At 37.5% G+C, this 18,960-nt stretch overlaps 1 protein-coding gene across 7 annotated transcripts in view; it reads right to left on the bottom strand.

Moving 5' to 3' along the window:
- The window catches only part of GTF2I (general transcription factor IIi), an 81,342-nt gene that overhangs the window by 11,613 nt on the left and 50,769 nt on the right, over positions 1 to 18,960 (bottom strand). For all 7 annotated transcript variants that reach the window (XR_008237364.1, XM_052802730.1, XM_052802734.1 and 4 more), the window contains 14 exons: positions 16,691 to 16,874; positions 14,826 to 14,884; positions 10,857 to 10,928; positions 9,964 to 10,147; positions 9,586 to 9,644; positions 7,436 to 7,507; positions 6,743 to 6,926; positions 6,165 to 6,223; positions 5,380 to 5,463; positions 4,803 to 4,898; positions 3,131 to 3,196; positions 2,102 to 2,285; positions 1,455 to 1,507; positions 417 to 527 (listed from right to left, as the gene is read on the bottom strand). Coding sequence is in view for 6 of the 7 variants with exons in the window: in XM_052802730.1 (XP_052658690.1) it covers positions 417 to 527; positions 1,455 to 1,507; positions 2,102 to 2,285; positions 3,131 to 3,196; positions 4,803 to 4,898; positions 5,380 to 5,463; positions 6,165 to 6,223; positions 6,743 to 6,926; positions 7,436 to 7,507; positions 9,586 to 9,644; positions 9,964 to 10,147; positions 10,857 to 10,928; positions 14,826 to 14,884; positions 16,691 to 16,874 (1,467 nt within the window). In the remaining variant the exon portion in view is untranslated. The remainder of the gene's footprint in view (positions 1 to 416; positions 528 to 1,454; positions 1,508 to 2,101; positions 2,286 to 3,130; positions 3,197 to 4,802; positions 4,899 to 5,379; positions 5,464 to 6,164; positions 6,224 to 6,742; positions 6,927 to 7,435; positions 7,508 to 9,585; positions 9,645 to 9,963; positions 10,148 to 10,856; positions 10,929 to 14,825; positions 14,885 to 16,690; positions 16,875 to 18,960) is intronic.

The raw sequence follows: 18,960 nt of genomic DNA, 5'->3' as shown, positions 1-18,960 counted from the left end.
CACGGTTTCTAATGAATGTAATACATGCTTGAGAAAATAGTAATCAGTGTTAAGACAAAGCAGTTCAGTGTATATGGTTATTCAATTCAGTCTGAGTACTGATCTCTTGAAGTTGCCAAGAAAACTGCAAATCAATATTTAATTTATTGCATGAGAAAAAAGGGAAAAATGTGGATACTCCTTAACTAGGAACTGGACCAAGAATATTCTAGAGATTTCACTGAATAGATATTCACGAGTGTTAGAAAATATTTAACGTCTCAGCAAAAAGAGAATGCTAAATTATGCTCTTTGTTGACTGTACTTGTATTTCAGTGAACCAGCTTGACTGTAGGAAAAAACTTCATCAGACTAAACAAATGTCATGAAGAATATAAGCACAAAAAGTATGATGTGAAGCCAGACAGTATACATACCAGGTATAGTTACTTGAATGATGTTAAGATCTTCAACACCTGCAGCTGTGTTCACCAGTGTGTTTGTTGTGGTGCTTGCTGTATTGGCTATATTAGATGAATTATTTTTTCCTAAAAGTAAGAGAATTAATTTAAAAAACTTTTGTAGAACGCTCAAAATCTTGAATGTCATATATAGAGAAAATATTGCAAAATAACAGATATATGCAAAGTTTTCAAAGCGGATCCAGTTCCATTTTCAAAATGGGAGCAGCTGCCAACGAGACATACTTATTGAAGGTACACACCACTGTCTTTCCAACCCAAGAGGAGAAAGAGCTAGAATAAAGATAATGTTAATCTTTACTAGTTCGTTTTCTAAAATGATTATTAAGAAAAGGAAAAAAAAAAGAGTATGTGGAGCATGTATCTTGGTATTTTTATTAGCAGAAAAATCATAGCCCTTGGAGTTAATTCAGTAACACCTACTGATCCATGGGTTCACTGTGTGCATTCACAAAAGAAATCCCTTACAGCTATATTTGTGAGCCACACTGCCCAGTGGCACAAACTAGCATAGTTCAAGTAACTCAGCAGAGTTTTGCCAACCCATAGTAACAGATAATGATATGACTCAAAACATTTAATCCGTGACCTGCCTGACACAATTTTCTACTGGCTATCTGCACTCCTATCTGTGAAGCACTTGTGATTTAGATGATGTACGTATTAGGAGCAAATAATTTATCTCTAGACCTGAATTACTTCTGTGAATCACACATTACTTGTTACATTTTGATAAAAGGTAGTAAAGAATATATTAGAGGCATGATTATTGCAAACAACGTAAAAAATTTAATACTCCCTTGCTAACACTATATTTAAACTGTAAATGCTAAGTGCTTTTCCCATCTTAAAAACATACAAGCAAACAAACCAATCAACCACAATGTAGAATGTATCTTTCAGGAATTCGTTAACACCATGCAGCTCTGCTGATTTGTATTTAATCCTTGAAAGAGACTGTTATCTAGAACGTTAAGCAGTTGCAAAACTCACTTTGGGGGCTTCTAGCAGAATTTTCCTTAACAGCTGCTTCAAACATCTCAGGCCTGCAAACAGATTGAACAATTCATGTACAATAATAAAATTACATTTATCAACATTAAAGAAAATGCAATTTTCTAGTATTAATATATTAAAGACAGTAATTAAGCGATATCCTCTCAGCCAGCCATACAGCCAAGAATGCAATGGCTGAGAGGCTCCGCAACTTCTCTTGCCACTGTTTCTACACTGGCACATGGGTATCTAAACCTATTCTAGACAAGAAAAATAAATTCTTACAACCCCCAATATATGAATCTCCACTTCTCAGCTCTTAGTACACTGTCAGCAAGTTCTAAGAGTAACCCGTAAGCACTCCATACAGTAGGAACTAAACCAGTGATGTGGTAACTGAAATGGGCTAAGAAATCTGGACTTTCTGTTCCTCCTAAAACAGGTTGTGAGTGTCTTTCAGAACAAAGAGATTACTCTATCTTGCTCCACCTCTAGAATAGCTTTCTGACCATTTCCTCATTTACTAAAAATATTCCAGTGTGTATTTTACAGACTAATTTAGCAACTCAGCAACACAATTTCATTTTTTGGTCTACATTTCAATTCTCATAGAATAGATTATCAAAGACATATGGGAGTCTTACTTTTTAATAATGAATTTTATCTTAGATTTGTTTCTCAGGATCTTCTCTAGTCTTGGAATTCCAAAAGTAGAAGGTCGGCGGAATGGCACCCCCTCGGGTAGTCCTTCCACATAGAACACCTCCGGGAAGGATTCAAACAATGCAAATGGCACCTTCACTGGTTCAGTCAGCCCTAGCGCTTCCCCTGAAATGCAACAGAGCAAATAAGCTACCAGCTAGATAACTGATGTGTATATAAAAAGGAAAACCTCAGGTATAAACGGTATATAATAGTTGGCACATACATACTAGATTAGGTGAAACCAGCAGGCTTTGCCTTTTTTGGTGACAGCTATGAGTAGGCAGGAAGAAAATTAACAGTCTCAAACATAAGTCATTCTGCTGCAATAAATCTGATCATAATTTGCAGTTGAAAATTAATAATTTGCAGCCAGCTCAGGCCACTGGTTTGGTCTGCATGCAAGACTATCCCATTTGTACTCCACTTTGTTACAGGCAATGCATTCTGTCTCTGTCTCTGCTATAGAATAGCACTAAGGGCAGGTGAGATTAGTGCTCTTGTTCCAAAAACTGCACTCAGAAGACTAATGAGAAGTTATTACTTCCAAAAGTCATTAGCTTCCAAACAGCACTAGAAGAAGTGCTGGGACATGATGCAGCACGTCTCTCCAGATACCATCCATAACCTATTGAGTCATGCGGAGGCTTGAGTCATACAAAGTCCCATTCATAAGCAGTGTAGAAAGCTTAAAAAGATGTGCCAGGATGTGGAGTCACTATGTCTCTGGGTCATTAGAGAAGTAGTAAACCAACCACAACTTCTCCATTTCCAAACCCAAATAAAATAACTAGTGGAAATGCAACACAGAATTGCAAGCAACCTACATGAGAATGAACTCAAATGAGAAATTGCCTGGAGTACACAAGGATTGTAGAACCTTTGGAATGAACATGTGAATGTATCTCTCATACATCTAACTGCATGTTTGTAAGAAAGACAGCTCAGCAAAAAAGAATCAATAAACTTACCACATTTTTCATTAAAAAGATTTTCGACTTTCTGCTTTAAGTCAGTAATTTTGGCATTCCACGCCTCTGCCAGGAGGAAATTGGAAGAATTAAATCAACACTCACAGAATGAATCAGTCCTTGAAGAATATTTTAATAAATGCTTAAAAAATTATTATGCTTGATAACCGATTTACTATGACAGTAAATTGTGCAAAATGGCTTTCATTCTGCCAATGCCACTGAAACATTCTGCCATAGTCTAAACCTATATCCGCATCAACCCTCATTTCCCTAAAGCTTTGAAAAATACTGCTACTAGATAAAGCAGAGGCGATTAAAATTGAAATTAAACCTGAGTGATCCAAATTTACAGTATCAGGCAGCATAAAATTTACTCATCTGAACCAGCACCCAAAACGGTGACAGAAAGTTCTTAACATGTTTAGTGACATAGCCCCAGAACACATGTCTCTCTCTTGAGAGCTATAAACTCTACCATAGTTTCAACTTCAGTGGGTAAGATTAAATGTCCATCTAGCTAGGCATTTTGTTTCTGACAGCAATCAGCAGCAATTCCTAAACTGGTTTACTTGTGACTGCAGTAAAGTGGTCCGAAGCTGGTCTATAAAATTAAAAACTCAGCTGAAAGTTTAAAAAAGTTGCAGACTTTTGTTTTAAAAAAAGCCTAGGTCTAACAATAACAAGCAAGTCCAAGAAAACTGTACACAACTCTGAATATGAATACTGCCCATGCCAAAAGGAGCAGTCATACCAAATCAGTATCTTATATTCATTCAAAACTGGCTCACTATGAGTAGAGGATTACTTTGTTTCATGTTTTATGACCATATGGCTAAAAAGAAAGCATGAGGGACAAATACAATAAACCAAATAAACTCAGAATGTAAGGATGCTAAACAAATGTTTCATGAGACTTGGGAACTGCTTATAGTTACTCTGAATACAGTAATTCATCTCCCTTGACTACAAGGAATTTATCTGGGTTGCAAACTGACCCTGCTTTCAATGCAAAGATTTCTGTGCTAGAGGACTGCACAGACAGGCCTGGTCCTCCATGGCTAAGAAGCTCCAGCCCAATGCTCATGAACACAACTACATGGCTTCCAGTCCTGTCTGCCTTTTCCTTTACTGATTTTCCAGAACTGGAGAGGTCTATAATGGCTATCTTGCAAAATCAGCTCTGATAGATCACGGCTTACTAATGTTAGTTCAAATGCTTCCTAGTTCCTACATACCACTTGGGTATCTCTGCACAGTGATGCTCAATATTCCAAGTTTGTGGAACGCTTATTAAGCTTATGCACAATATCAGATCTCAGCTGGGTTTATGCACTCTGGTGGTACTGTGCACCGGACAAGTCCTTCAAGGGTCTGCAGCACTGTGAAATAACAGAGCAGCAAAAGTCTAAAGGGACTGATTCTGAACCCAAATTAATAAGACCCAATGGACCTGTGCTGCATTTGTAAAGCATTCTCCATACACCACCCAGGATTCGACCGATGCAGATTATTCTACATGATGAACTGAATGTACATGAAAACAAGAACTTCAGTCATTCGCCGACTGTAGAATAAAACATGAATTCAAAATATCTCTGATATGTAATCACCAGAATTTTCAATACCAACATTAATAGAATGCATGTGTGCTAATTCCCACAACATTTACCAAAAGAAAACTCTCTTCCTCGTGGCTTGAAACTCATATTGGACCCATTGGTTTGAGAATTAGTTCGAACATCTGTTGTTTGTGGTTTATTAGGACCTGTAAAAAGACATTACATATATACATATAGAGAGCAGAAGCAAGCCATCATATGAAGAGAACAACACATCAAACTTGATGACTAGAGAAAACTTAACTTCTGAATCAAGAGTAGAATAAAAAAACTGATAAGAAGTTCTAGGGTTATATTTAAGCATTTGATACTACTGATCATATCTGTCATTCCTCTGCTCAGGACTACATCAGTTATCAGATCTCTGCTTGGAATAAAAGGCCCAAGCAAGTTGTGAAACTCCAGCATTTTACATAACCATCATCTGCACAGAATCCAGTATTATTCAGAAACAAAAAATAAAACCATTTCTATATTAAAGTGTATTTGAAGCCCTGAAATGAAACTGAGCTTGCTCTATGAGGTGCATGTATAAGTTAATTATGAGCTATGAAAACTGAGAAGAACAGAAAACATTAGAAGAATAGAAGAACATTAGAAGAATATTCAATGATATTTCTTCCATACCTTCTTCAACAGTAACTTCAATTTCTGGGACCTTTGAATTGCCTGCAGGACTTCGTGACCTTTTTGAACTCTTTGGACTCATTGCTGGAAGTCAATATAATACAAGGTATAATGCACAAACCCTCTATAACGTATATCCTGCACAGCTAATGAAAAAACAACTGTATTCTGAAAATTCCAACAGACTGAAGAATCACTTGTGTCTGTACTAAGTACAGACTGCATTGTAAAATCTGAACAATACAGCGACGCTCACAGCCTTAAAAAGTAGGTTTGGTACTCTTGAAAAAGGCAGGTATCACACCTAAATTTTCACTCCACTAATTCAGAACAGAAGACTTCATTGTTTCTAAGTGTGAGGGACAGCTCTGGTACTTTTTATTATCTAAACAGCAAAAATTATTAACTTCTGATTTTTTTATAGACAAACTTAAAAGACTTTCTTTTTTTATTCTTTTCTTACAAAACTTCATTGTGATTTACTTCAGTTCACAGCTATAAGCTAAATATGGTTTAGGCCATTAATAGCAAAATAAAAGTTGTCAAAATTGGGTAAATTCCATTTTCTGTATCAGAATAGTCTTAAGTAAAAAAAAAGTTGATAAATTTGTTTTGAGTAACTTTTTCAAATAATACCAGATTTAGAGGCTACTATGCTAGACCATCTTAAATAATGCCTTTTGTTTGCAACACCCATATTTTTCAACCACAAAGATGTCTCAGTCTGCTAAGGGAGCAGTAAGTATTTATGAATTGATGGCAGCAATTAATACTTAATTGTTTACCTTTAGTGTTTATTTTACTAGCCAGTGCTGGAGGCAAATAGGAAGTGACAAGCTCAGGCCTAGAAGTTGAACAGAACACAATCCAATCAATTACACATGCAAGAAAAATAATACAGCAAAATGTTACAAATTTCTTGGAATTCATTTGAGTTCCAATTTACATATCATCAGCTCTCTATAATAAAATTCTTCCAGAAGCATAGATGACTCTCCATCTACTATAACCACAAAAAGTTAGAAAACATAAGCTGCATCTTCTACTCTGCAATTTTCTTCTGGGTTTATTTCAAGCAAAAAAAATGAAGAAAAAGAAGGAAGAAAAAAAAAGAAGGAAAAAAGCTTCCAGGTACAAGGCCATTTTTTTCCCCTAGATCCCTGATGCATGAAACACACAATTTATACATCTATATAAATTTAATAAGGAAGGTATATCTTTTTATGAGATAAAACATGCATGTAAAATGTTCTTTCTGTTTCATGCAAACAGAATTTAGGTAGCATTTAAAGCCTAGAGTTGCTGGGAAGAAAATCAAATAACTTCAAAATCAGGAGTAAAAATAACGGAATTACAAACATACTTTTTAACAACAAATTTGATTTTGCCACTTCCACGGACAATTCTTTCAAGGCGTGGAATTCCAAACCACGTGGGACTCCGGAAGGGGATTCCTTCTGGCAAGCCTTCAACGTACAGGTACTCAGGGTTTGATTCAAATACAGGATACGGAACTTTCACTGCCTCTGAAAGCCCCAGAGCTTGGGCTGAAAATAAAGATTTAATGATAATTTACATACTCAAATGGGTGGTATTTTATCTCAAGTGATTTTAAGAAGCTTGGTTACAGAAGCTCTGCTACTCAAGAGATAATTAAAAAACCCAAGATAAATATTTAAATAGATTTTCTATTATTTTCTGTAGAATAACTGCAAATGGGGACTTGGTCCATCTTGTTACAGATAACATCTAAGCCTGCAGTGCCTAATATGTTCTTCTGAGAACTGTTTTCATCCAAAAGCTTTTTGTGCACACATCATCATCTCCAGTTGTCACACAACTGGAAAAACTATGGCCTAGGATGTTGTTATAAAGTCATTTATGTCAGTTATCAGGAAGAGTCAGTAAAAAGTAGGTAAGAGGAGTCAAGATTTCCATATCTGTCCTAGTACATTTCTGATGTTTAAATAAGTACCGTAAAATTTAAAACTCTTTTTACAGATGAGTTTTAAAATGCAGCAGCATTATAAAACAGTTCATTTAACATTTAACTTACCAAACTTCATATTAAATATCTCTTCTACTTGCTTTCTTAGCTTTGTGATCCTGACATTCCAATCTTCTTTCACTGAAAACCAGAAATGGATATATGTCAGGGTATCACCCAGTCCTAGATAAAGAGGTACATTGAACAGATTTCTTTCAACACAATCACATCTGAGTAGACAAGGACACACAATGAGTAATGATTATTAATGGCAGCTTAAATGATACACATAATTCCCTCTACATAACGGAAAATCTGTTTAAATGTAGTTACAAATTTCAAACATTGGCCCAAGTAGGAGAACTTGTTCTTCAGAGCCTTTAGATGCAGGAAGCAATTATTCTAGTGGCTCTTACAAAGTTGGAATTAATTAATCAGAGTGCATAAGAATAACACTCTTTAGAACAGAAGATGAGGATTTAAAGAGTGCTTTGCTAAACATTTTGATTAGCATAAAAAAAAATCATCTACAGTCCTGTTCTCTATTGTAAATAAAAGCCAATTACAGGAGTGCTAGCCAGCGCAGACAATTTGTAGCTTAGGTAGAGAAGAAAGCAAAGGACACTAGCAGCAATAAAAAAGCACTTTTTTCTGACAAACAGCATCCTAATTCATCACTTTTCATCACAACCCACAAATAACAATTAACTGCTACTGAGCTAAAACCATTCAGAGTTGTGGAAAGCATACATGAAAGAAGCTATACAGAATTTTTTTGTTTCCGAATCATATTTTTGACTAACAAATTACCTGACCTTGTTTATTTCTAGCTTCTTATATTTTCAAGGCAAGATGCATTAATATTTTTTGTAATCTGGGCTACTTATTTGATAGATTTCACAGGTATTTAACACCTGCACCCCTGTTTATACTTAATCACGTGTTGTAGTCTTACTGGCAAAGGAATTAGAGTGACTAATTTACTTTAAAAAATTAAAATGCAGACTGTTGAGGGCACAGGATTACTACTTTGCAACAGAATAGTATTTCACTTTAAAAAAGGTCTAATATTCTTTAGCAACATAAAGTTTGCATCTACAGTAAGAAGATCCTCAGCTTTTGCCTGGGAAAATGGTTTTCAATAGGCTCTAACCCCAAGAGAACATTTGCTGTGTTTGCCTGTCTGACATCAAATCCTGGACCCTGGTAAGCTTTGTAGGCACTCGTAATACCAGACTCACCTACAAGTTAGTGAAAAATACAGCAAAATAACGAGTAAAAAAAAGAAATGTTATTCTGAACATTCAAACAGTCTGAGTTTTAAGAATCATGACCACTGCATGTTAGTTCTTTCGGAAAGAGGATTTTATTAGCAGGTTTTTTACTGCTATCATTGGCAGCTGCTCTTATTACTTCATTGTCAAATTGCCAGTTGTATTGTCAAATCTGATGACAATCAGAGTTTTGGCAATAAAACAAAAAACAAAGAAGAAAAAAACCCACGATGCTGCCTTTTCCTTCTGCTCCACATTTAACACAGTCTTTTCTAGTGAGCTACCCTCTTGCTGTATATGAGCTTTTTCCTAAAATCCAAACAAAATCCACAATACATTGTGATGACATAAGACAACTACTGATTACATGATTATTAAATCACATTCTTTCCCTTTTTTTTCCCCTGCAGCGAGCTCTACAATTCCTAAAGCTGCGGTTTGTGTTATTCCTGCAAGCAGATTCATGCTCCTAAAAAAACCTAACAAGGTCTGGAACATGCACTTCTGTAGCAAGGAAGTGCCAACACACTCCACTTCAGAGCATTCAGAAATAAAACCCAGTCTGATTCTTGCCTGTGCTAAAGGCACTTCATGCTTTCAAGAAGTCATTACAATTCCTCACCAACAGAGGCCTGAAAAAAGGCCAACAGAGTCAGCTGTGAAATGCTAAGGGGCTCCAGAGCTTTGATTCAGGCCAGGATAGTAACTCCAGTTCCCCGGGCTGTGAAGGTGACCCGTTCTAGTTATTCAAAGACAGCTGGACTGCACCACAATCCAGAAAGCCACCCATGTTCCTAATGATCAATTTATTCTTTTCAGACCTCATGAAGAGCATGTCAGCACACTCATCACAAAAGGGTTACTTCTTGAAAAATGTTGCATTGATCCAAATGTGTTTCCCCACCAAACCCTTCCATTCCCACTTGGAGACAGCAGCTGTCTTACCTGGGGTGTTCGACCTGGGCTGAATAACTTCGGTTGAAGTGAGAGTTAGCAGCTCTGGCCTGCAACCAGAAAACAAATAATCTGCCCATTCTTGATATAAATTAAATACTACTACTTAGTAGTAGTGACATGAATTGAAAAGTTTGAATTTTTCTATTATGTATTTCAAACTTGTGAACACGCTACAAAGATATTTTGGAAGTCTTGTCTGGATTGCAAATACCCACTTTATAATGCAGAATATTTAATCTACCTATTTGGTAACTAGAGACTGAATGTTTCATGACTTAATGAAACCAAGTGCTTGATTACACAAAGGGTGTTTATTTGGCCTCTTTCTTTAAAAAAAGATGTTTAGGCATTAAAACAAACTCTTACCTTCTGATCACAAATTTTATTCTGTTGCCCACTTGAATTATTTTTTCAAGGCGAGGGATTCCGTACCAGGAGGGACTCCTAAAAGGGATGTTCTCTGGCAGCCCTTCAACATAGAGGTCAGTAGGATGGGCCTCAAATTTCTGGTATGGAACAGCTTTTGGTTCAGTGCTCCCCAAGGCCTCAGCTGTCAGAACAAAATACATCCAGTAACTGGACTCTTGGGCCATCAACCTTTATTAAAAGCTAGCTAAGCTACCAATTCCTCAGGCTGTTGCAATCATGATCTTAGAACCTGGGACAATGCATGATATCTAAACTCAACAGAGTCCAAGTCTCAGCACATCAAAACCATAAAAATTTACCATATTGTATCATGTTGCTATTGGGCAGTCACAATGCTAGACTGAAGATTACTGGGTTCCTCACTGGGGCATAATACAGTGGTTTCATCCAAAGTTTTTAATCTATTATAGAGCATCACGAAACATTTTATTCTAGCTCTTAGGAAGTTGACTGTTTTTTTATATTGGAGAGAACATAACAATTCACCCAGAAATGTTCTACTACTAATTTTAATGATACTGCAATGGATATAAATAAGTAAATGGTTGTTTTATTCATCATCAAAGGAAAAAAAATCCAAATAGGAAGGAACTGAGAGAAATTAGATGAGCTGTACGTATAAGACTTACACATTTTTTTAAACTATGAATTTACCTTGTCGTATAAGCAGTAGAGTAATACGTTCTTTTTTGCTCAACTGCTAGGATTTTAAATATTTGAAAAAACCGATCAAAGGTCTCATTCATGTGGATGTTCAAAGGAAATAATGAAAGCAACCTTCAAGAAATACAAAGCCATAAAAGAAAAAAAAAAAACAAACCTGTACTCACCAAACTTTTTACAGAAGAGTTGATCTACCATCTTCCTCAGTTTGGTGATTCTGGCATACCACTCCTCTTTCACTGTATTTGAGAATGACACAGAACAAAACCAACATTCCCCAATTATTTTGGTTATGTTTTCAGTCATTCAGTTTATAGCATGCATAACCATCCTGCATTTTCAGGTAACCCCGAAAATACCATGCAGAAGTATGGATTCAACTTGGAACTAGGAAAATTAATTATAAAAACTGACAGAACATTAAAAACTGTACAAAAATCCACTGAACCAGTGACATTGTACTTGCTACAAAAAAACCCACACACTGTATTGGCATGAAGAACTGCAATGCTTTCATCATCAGCCTCCAATCTGTAGATCCCATTTGGAGATGGGATTAGTTTTTTGCCAGTTTCATTTTCTAAAAAATTATCTTGATATTCAGTGCAGAATTTGGTGTGCATATGGGATGAAAACTTGCTTTCAAGGAATCTTCACTAAGCACTAACAACCCCAAAGCAAGGCTTTAAAATGGGTACACATAGCAGTATACTCATGTTGAACTTGCAGTACCCATTTCTCCCACTGTTCATGGACAATACTTTTTAAATGGTGATTAATAACTACATCAAATGACTCTAGGGATTTTGTCATTCTTCTTGAGATGACAAGCAGTTTAGTTCCAACTCTCCAAAATGTCTCCTTGACACTACCTAAGATATGAGTTAAGTTATAATTGAGACACAGAACCCAACATGTGGCAGCTATGTAGATTAGCATATCCTGGTCAATAGGACAAGATTAAATACAGTTTTTCCATCATTTTATCACTTGAACATCTTTGCTTATTGGCTGATAAACAGGCAACTTTGGAGTTTGTGAGACAAAGTTTTGTACCTGAAGATAGTCATGAGTGCAAGTTCTGCTCCTCCAGCAGAACAACAGAGCACAACGATGACATTAGTGCTGTCCTATTTGGTAGCTGGAATGGTAAGAGCTTTTGTTTCTGTTTTGTCACGTGTGCTCGTTATTTGGGATTGTGACTGGTACCCCCTGCTCCCAACCCCTGGTAATGTGGTTAGCATAACTAATGTCATTTTGTAAGGTAAGCAGCCATTCTCTGTGACTGAGCAGGTCATGCATTCATTCCCTTTCCCTTCATTCTCAGGCCCTGAAGGTCCTGTGAACCAAGGAGACAAACAGTTACCTTCTTCCTCTCCCTACTAGCCTCAAGGCTCCTGCGTGCCAGGATGATTACTCTCTTCCTCAACGGCCTTGAAGGTCCCAGGCACCTGGCCAGCCCAGTGGTGGTGATGCCCCCAGCATGGAACAAGGGAATGTAACAACAGCACACGGAGCACTGTCCATAAAATCACACAGTTACAAGTCCTAAGGGGGGAACTTGGACCGGAGCTGCTGCTTGACAGAGAGACCTGTGACCCTCCAGTGGCCAGGGACACCTCCACCATCCTCAGCTTCCTCCGAGGATTGAGTGAGAATATATATTATTATATCATTTTTGAGTCTAGATTATGATTATTGTATTGATACAGCAAGCCATGTATTAAGATCTGACCCGACCTGCAGAGGGTCTAGGTGATTAGAAAGCACAGGTTAAGTTGTATTATAAATTCTGTATTATACTACTTATAAATTGTGCTACATTGATTCTGCTTCTAGAAATCCTGTGCCATTCTAATCATAAATTCTATGCTATACTAACTATAATACCCTGTTAAAAAAATAAAGCTTTAATTGTAACTATGATTTAGTGCTGTCATCATTCTGCCAAGGATCCCCAAAAGAACCTGTCTGTCCCCTCAGTGTCGGGTGGCAGGGATCAAAGCACATATCACACAAATCACGTTTTTTCTTCCGAATATGTCTGTGTAACCAATAAGTGGAAGCCTATCAGTCTTGAACAAGATACCAGACAGCTGCCACGCTGTGGGTTTAGCCAACGTGCAAACAACAACTTCTGCTCCATAACTGCATTGCACCAGGTTGGGCTATCTTCATAGGCACCTGATTGCACTTCTCCAGCCATTTCACGAGCCAAACCATCACTGCCTGACCGGTTTGTCTTGCTGAAAATACCAGCCTTCTCAGGGCTTCAGGGCTGAGGCCATTTCATAAAACCTTCCTGACCAGCCTATCTCCTACCTGAACGCAAATGCAAATGGTCTTTCTTCTGCCAGTCAAAATACAACTTCTGTACTCATCCCATTCCTCTCCTGCTGCAGACACAAGCTAGCAGGCGCTATGGACAGAGCAGGACGTTGGACATGGAACCACAAGGAGCTGAGAGCAGAGGCTGGCACTACATAGCTCTCTCTCCTGAGACAGCAGCAGACATGTGGAGCAGCAGAGGAGATGATGAGCTGCTGGGAAAGAGGGAATCCAAAAAGGGAGAAGAGAAAACTGAGGGAAAGGAGGCTCAGACAGCTGCTGTCTTCTGATCTGTGTTCCCTGAGAAGTTATCAACAGCTTTCACAGACTTTCTCTTCTCTCAGAAATAATGCCAAGGTCACACATGAATATAGCATCATTACGAGTTAGTGAAGACAAGTGACTGTTCCTAACACTGTGCCATAAAAATGGGTTACCACCAGTTTTTTTAGCTACGGGGGTTTTATGGGATATGCAATGTACCTGCTTTGTCTTCATAATCAGTATAACCATATTAAATATGACAAAAACAACAGAGAAAAGGGCTAATTTAAAAACCCACATAAGAGTACAGTTAAGTTTAAGACTCAGTCATTAGCCCACCTACTATTTTTGTAGGCAAATTTGGTGCTCGAAGGAACAGTAGGTTATTAAGACTCAAGACACTAGGTTAACTTATACCGCAGGAAAAGTTTAATTCCTACACACATGTTAAAGTGACATCCTTATGACATAATTTCCTTGCTTAATTTAGATCCTTAATGTTCACTTAAGTACAGTCTTTGATATAATTTTTACAACAGAAGACTATGAGTATATAATACAACATAATGGTGCTGCAGTAGTGCAGATACTACCATTTATATGCTTGTGTCACTGTCTGAACTAAGAATTTCTCTGGCATTACTTAAAACTCACAGTTCAACCAGGCCGAATTTGCCAGTTAGCATTTTGGGGTTGGGAGCAATTTGTTTGCTACCATTGGTTCAGGCATACAAGCTTTCAATGCTTGCCTTAACTGTACAATTAAAAAAATCGCCCTGAAGCCCAAAAGACAGTAGAATGCAACTGAACAGAAAAACAAGTCCAGGAAAGTAATTTACCAACTAGTGCCCATGCAAAGGCACAATTCTTTCAAAACTTGATTTTTTTCCATACTAAACTTTTTTCTCCCAACTTGAGGGGAAATGAGTTCATGGCTGCAATTGTAAAGAAAGTCTGTTCTTGTAGTCTTGTTTTTACGTGGTCATTTTTTTACCTTTAGATGAGTGCTCAATGGAGACGAAACATGTAAGAGCATGGATCTGCTGAAAAGTATTCCTCATGGCAAAAGTGGTTAGAATGCATTCTCTTTGTACTACTATGTGAAAATGGAGTCCCATCATCTGAGCAAGTCAGATTCTACAATAATAACTGCCACTATAACCAGTATGTTCATTACTGCATTTCAGTTAATCTAATTTTGGCAAATTCCATATATAAGAAATTATTCCATGATACAGACAGTTCCCTACCCAGTAAACTCTATCAACTATGGAAACTACTGCCTCTTCTCTGTATCTCAACAGACTAACACTTAGCTCGTTGTTTTTCCTTCTGGCCAGCTGAATCAAGTCAGTTGGTAAGTGTTAGTAGCACTGGCTTGGATAGCCAGTGGAAAATTGCTGTCACTTTGTCACTAAAGAAAATTCAAGCCAACAGGAATTATTTGCAATGTGTTATTAGTAAAAGCAAATGGTAGCCACCACTAAGACTGACAAATGGGAAATCATACTGTACTTCTACAACTCACTCATTCGAAGACCTACCTCCTGCAACTGGTTTGTCCAGTGGCACATCTTCTCTTGTTGAATTCAAAAGCTCATGCCTAAAAGATTTAAGATACACGTGTGACATACACTTTGATAAACCAGAAGTTACAGCCGACAGTTACAGCCTCAAATTACCACTGAAGGATTGGAAAAAAAAATAACAGGGGACATCACAATCCCCAACATTAAATTCCAATTAACACCAAAGTATTATGAGAGCTGGTTGGAACCCTACTGACAAAAACATTTTTCATGCCTGATACCCATATCCACCTGAGCCATAACATTTCATGGTAACATACAGATTACATTAAAATTATCTCTGAGGTCTGAGACACACTCCATCAGAAACAAAGATCCAAATCAAAAATTTAACCTTTAAAAATGAAAACCTCAAAGCAGACATTTCTGTTTCCCAAACACATCTAGTTTTATCCATATTAGAACAATAAAAAATTTTAAAATTCTGACATTTCTCACAGAGCAGAACTGGTTTTTGAGCTGCTCTGCTTACCACATGTTCCAAACCCAATGAATAGCATAAATTAATTACTGTTAACAACTAAGACAAATTTGGCAAGAGCAGGTGCCAGCATTGCATAAATATTAAAATCTATGCATAGTGCCTGATTTTAAGTGAGACAAAAGGTAGATCTACACTTCTTCCTCTTTTCTGGTTATATGCAAGTGTTAGGATGTCAGAAACTGAACATCTACCTCAGATTTGAGAAACTAGCATCTGTACTAAAGGCAGCACGCACAGAGGCATGGGCTGTCACTACCACCAATTCTGAGCCTAACCACTGCAATCAGCAGATTCCTATTCACTTCAAAAACTCTTGGATTAGGTCCTACACTGCCGAACAATAGTGAAACATCAGCAGTTACTCACAGAAGCTTCATTTAAACTGTAAATGCCCATCTGTGGTGTGAAACATCACATCTGTCTGAAGTGAAGCACCAAACTATAAAAGGTAAATATCCACCCACTACCAAAGTTGCATATCAACCTGCCACAGTCATACCCACAGTACTGGATCTCTAAGTGCTCTGCAGCTCTGAGATCCAGCACTCGGCATCCACAGATGCTGGCATCTCTCCCTGCATATCCTGAATTCAGGCTCGGTTCAGGCTCCCTTCCAATCCTACCTGTCTTTGCAGAAAATAATGTCAGGGTTCTTCTAGGAAAGACACCAAGGCAAGAAAGGAGAAAAAGAGAAAGAAAGGACTCCAGAACATCTCATGAGTCTCATGTCCTCACTTTAAAGGCAGATGATACCCTGTCAGGCTAGCTACAGCAGGCAACTGAGCCCTCAAGGTTTCTATGTACATCTAAGGTCTCCTGTCATGTATACTATCTGATCTACCTCCGGACACACCAAGGACACACATCCAACTAAATCACAGGAACCAGTAGCTATTTTGGCCTCAAGCCTGCCCTGGGAGATGCTATACAGATACAGCTGTAGACACCTTGATACAGCATTCCAGCAAGAAAAATATAAAAGCACAAGCTGAAATTTAGGCTGAGATCCTCAGATAGCATAAAATACCCCCAAGTCAATGGCTTTCAACATGTATTACAGCCGCAGAGATTAAAATAGTACAAAGAGATCTGCCCAGGACAAGAAGTCCATAATATTGAAGAGATCTGTCCAGGTCTCAGCCACCCACTGTGGTGCTCTGGTGATCTGATAAGCTGAATTTATCAGAGTTGAACATCAACTAAATATTACTCATCTGTACTGCAAAAGAATACATTGGTAGAAATCAGTTTGGAAATTCTTGAAGATAAAATAAAGCAGAGTGGAGCCAGCAGAAAACGATGAGTAATAAAGGGAGAAAAACACAAAATTCCTTACTTTTTAATCACAAACCGGATCCGCTCCTTTGCTAGAAGTATCCTCTCAAGACGGGGAATGCCATATGTGGATGGCCGCCTGAAGGGAATTCCTTCTGGCAGCCCTTCCACATATAAGTCTTCCACATGTGACTGGAAGAGTGGGTATGGGATAGACACTGGACCTTTTGCTTTTATAGCTTGAGCTTTAAGAAAAAAGGAGAATAAAAAAATTAGACTAGCTTGTGGCTCTACTCAAATTATCTGTTTGATATCACTCTGAAAAACATTAAAATTAGCAGACAGGCAATAACCCCCTCAGCACATTCAAACATGCAAGCATTCATATTTGTGGGGGGTTGTTTTTGTTTTATAGCAAAATCACTCTAATTCACAGAAAACAAGCTGCAGAAATGCATACATACGCAGATTCACCTCTTTTCCCTTTACTCTGTAAACATTTAATAACAGAGACTGCACCTGTTACAGTGAAGTTTCACAGTATTTTGGGTTTGTTTAATAGCACATTTTGAAAGATGAAATTATCTAGACTTAATTATAAACCAAGCATGTTTCAGTTCATTAGCTCTGATTATTATTATTTGTTACTATTATTGGGTTACAAGAGTCATTAATGCCTTGGAGAAGGGGCACACATCCCTTCTTTTGAGTGAATTCCTAAAGCGTCGTTGTATTTTAGAAATCCAAGGAATCACTAATGAAATAAATAATACACTTCTAACACCGCCAAAAAAACCACGGCCCTACTAAAGAAATCTTTGAAGCAAATGAAAAGCAAATAACAGATTCACTCACTGCTGGAAAATAACCTCAATGTATTTCCTTAAGCTATGAGGACCGTAATCATATCAATACACCTATCAGGCTGGCAAATACTGGAGAATGGCATGATGGTTTGCAAATGCCAAGAGGGCTAATTGGTTTATACTCACAAGGGTATGTTAATTTTGCAGGCCATGCAACAAGAATTCTCTATTACCATCTGACTGGCCTGCAAATAGTTTGGTACATTCTGTTGTTTTGCTATGGAAATTAGATGCAAAAAATTACTTGAGGAGAGAAAGGCCAAGCTAAGGCCAAATTAGAGTACAGTGATTTTGTGGCAGGGTTTCTGAAAGCCAAACTACTCAAGGGCACCTTTTCAAGCAACTTAACCTAACGTGAAAGCGGCCAGTGGTTCAGACATCAGTGTATACCAAATGCTCACATTAACTCACAAATTCTTAAAAGCAATAAAACAATTTAGGTTTTAAAGGCATTTGGGTAACATACTCTTTCAACCACTTGGAAGCAGAACAGTTCTAGGTATGTTTATCACAAAACAGAGAAGCTTTAAAAATACTTTATGTATCTTAGTCTTATATTCTGATGAGAACCGAATATCAAAATTTTAGAAAACTGTGAGAACTGCGTTTCAACTAGACTTGGTTTCAACTGCCAAATATAAGATAGCCAAAACTAGAGACAGAGAATAGATACATACAGAGGGACATGAACCTGAAGATGACTCTTAGCAAATAGACTAAAGAAACCCTATTCAAACCTGTGTCAAAGGAGCTGCAGGACAATCACCAAAAGAGCTGTTGTGTATCACATCAGTCCTTCATTAAAGTAGATTTTTATTGCAGTCATATACCTCTTCCAAGAAATTAAAAAAATTATTCTCAGCCCTGGAGGCTGTTGTGGCAAGTGGTGAAAAGCATAACAAATCCAGCAGATGAGCCTCAGATGGAAATGAGCATTTGTGAATCACAGTTAGCCGCCAGAAAAAAGATCAGGAACATCACTAAAATCTAGATCACTACACAGCATCAAGTAAGAACAGCTTCAGAGTAACAAAAATCCCGTTTCTTTAAGCAAGCAACTAACAACAGGTAAGTTTTTACAAGTGAGAGTATTTCTCTTAAATCAGCAAATGTTTTAGCAAATACTCTTCAGTCAGCCAAAGAACACAATCAGCATCACAGTCTGCAGTGAGGCTTCTTAGATTTGGAAGCTTATGTGGTTTTGCATAGAAATCCTATTGAATATAGGTTTCATTTTCATAAATGAGTCTGTATTTGTGAGCCACTACCTTGTATTTACCACTATAAAAAGTAATTGCATTTAGGTTACATCTAGACACAAAAATAAATATATTTTCAGACATGTCAGTTGTCATGGATGACAATGACTGACATTGCTAAAACACTTTGGAGCTCCAGAAGCCAACAAATCTGAGGCGCATTCTGGGAATTCTAGACCTCCATAACTCATTTCAGTAAATGGGAA

The sequence above is a fragment of the Harpia harpyja genome, chromosome 12 (assembly GCF_026419915.1).
Source record: "Harpia harpyja isolate bHarHar1 chromosome 12, bHarHar1 primary haplotype, whole genome shotgun sequence".
NCBI classification, from domain to species: Eukaryota; Metazoa; Chordata; class Aves; order Accipitriformes; family Accipitridae; genus Harpia; species Harpia harpyja.
Note: the sequence above shows the minus strand (reverse complement) of the source record. Positions and strands in the feature narration are given on the sequence as shown.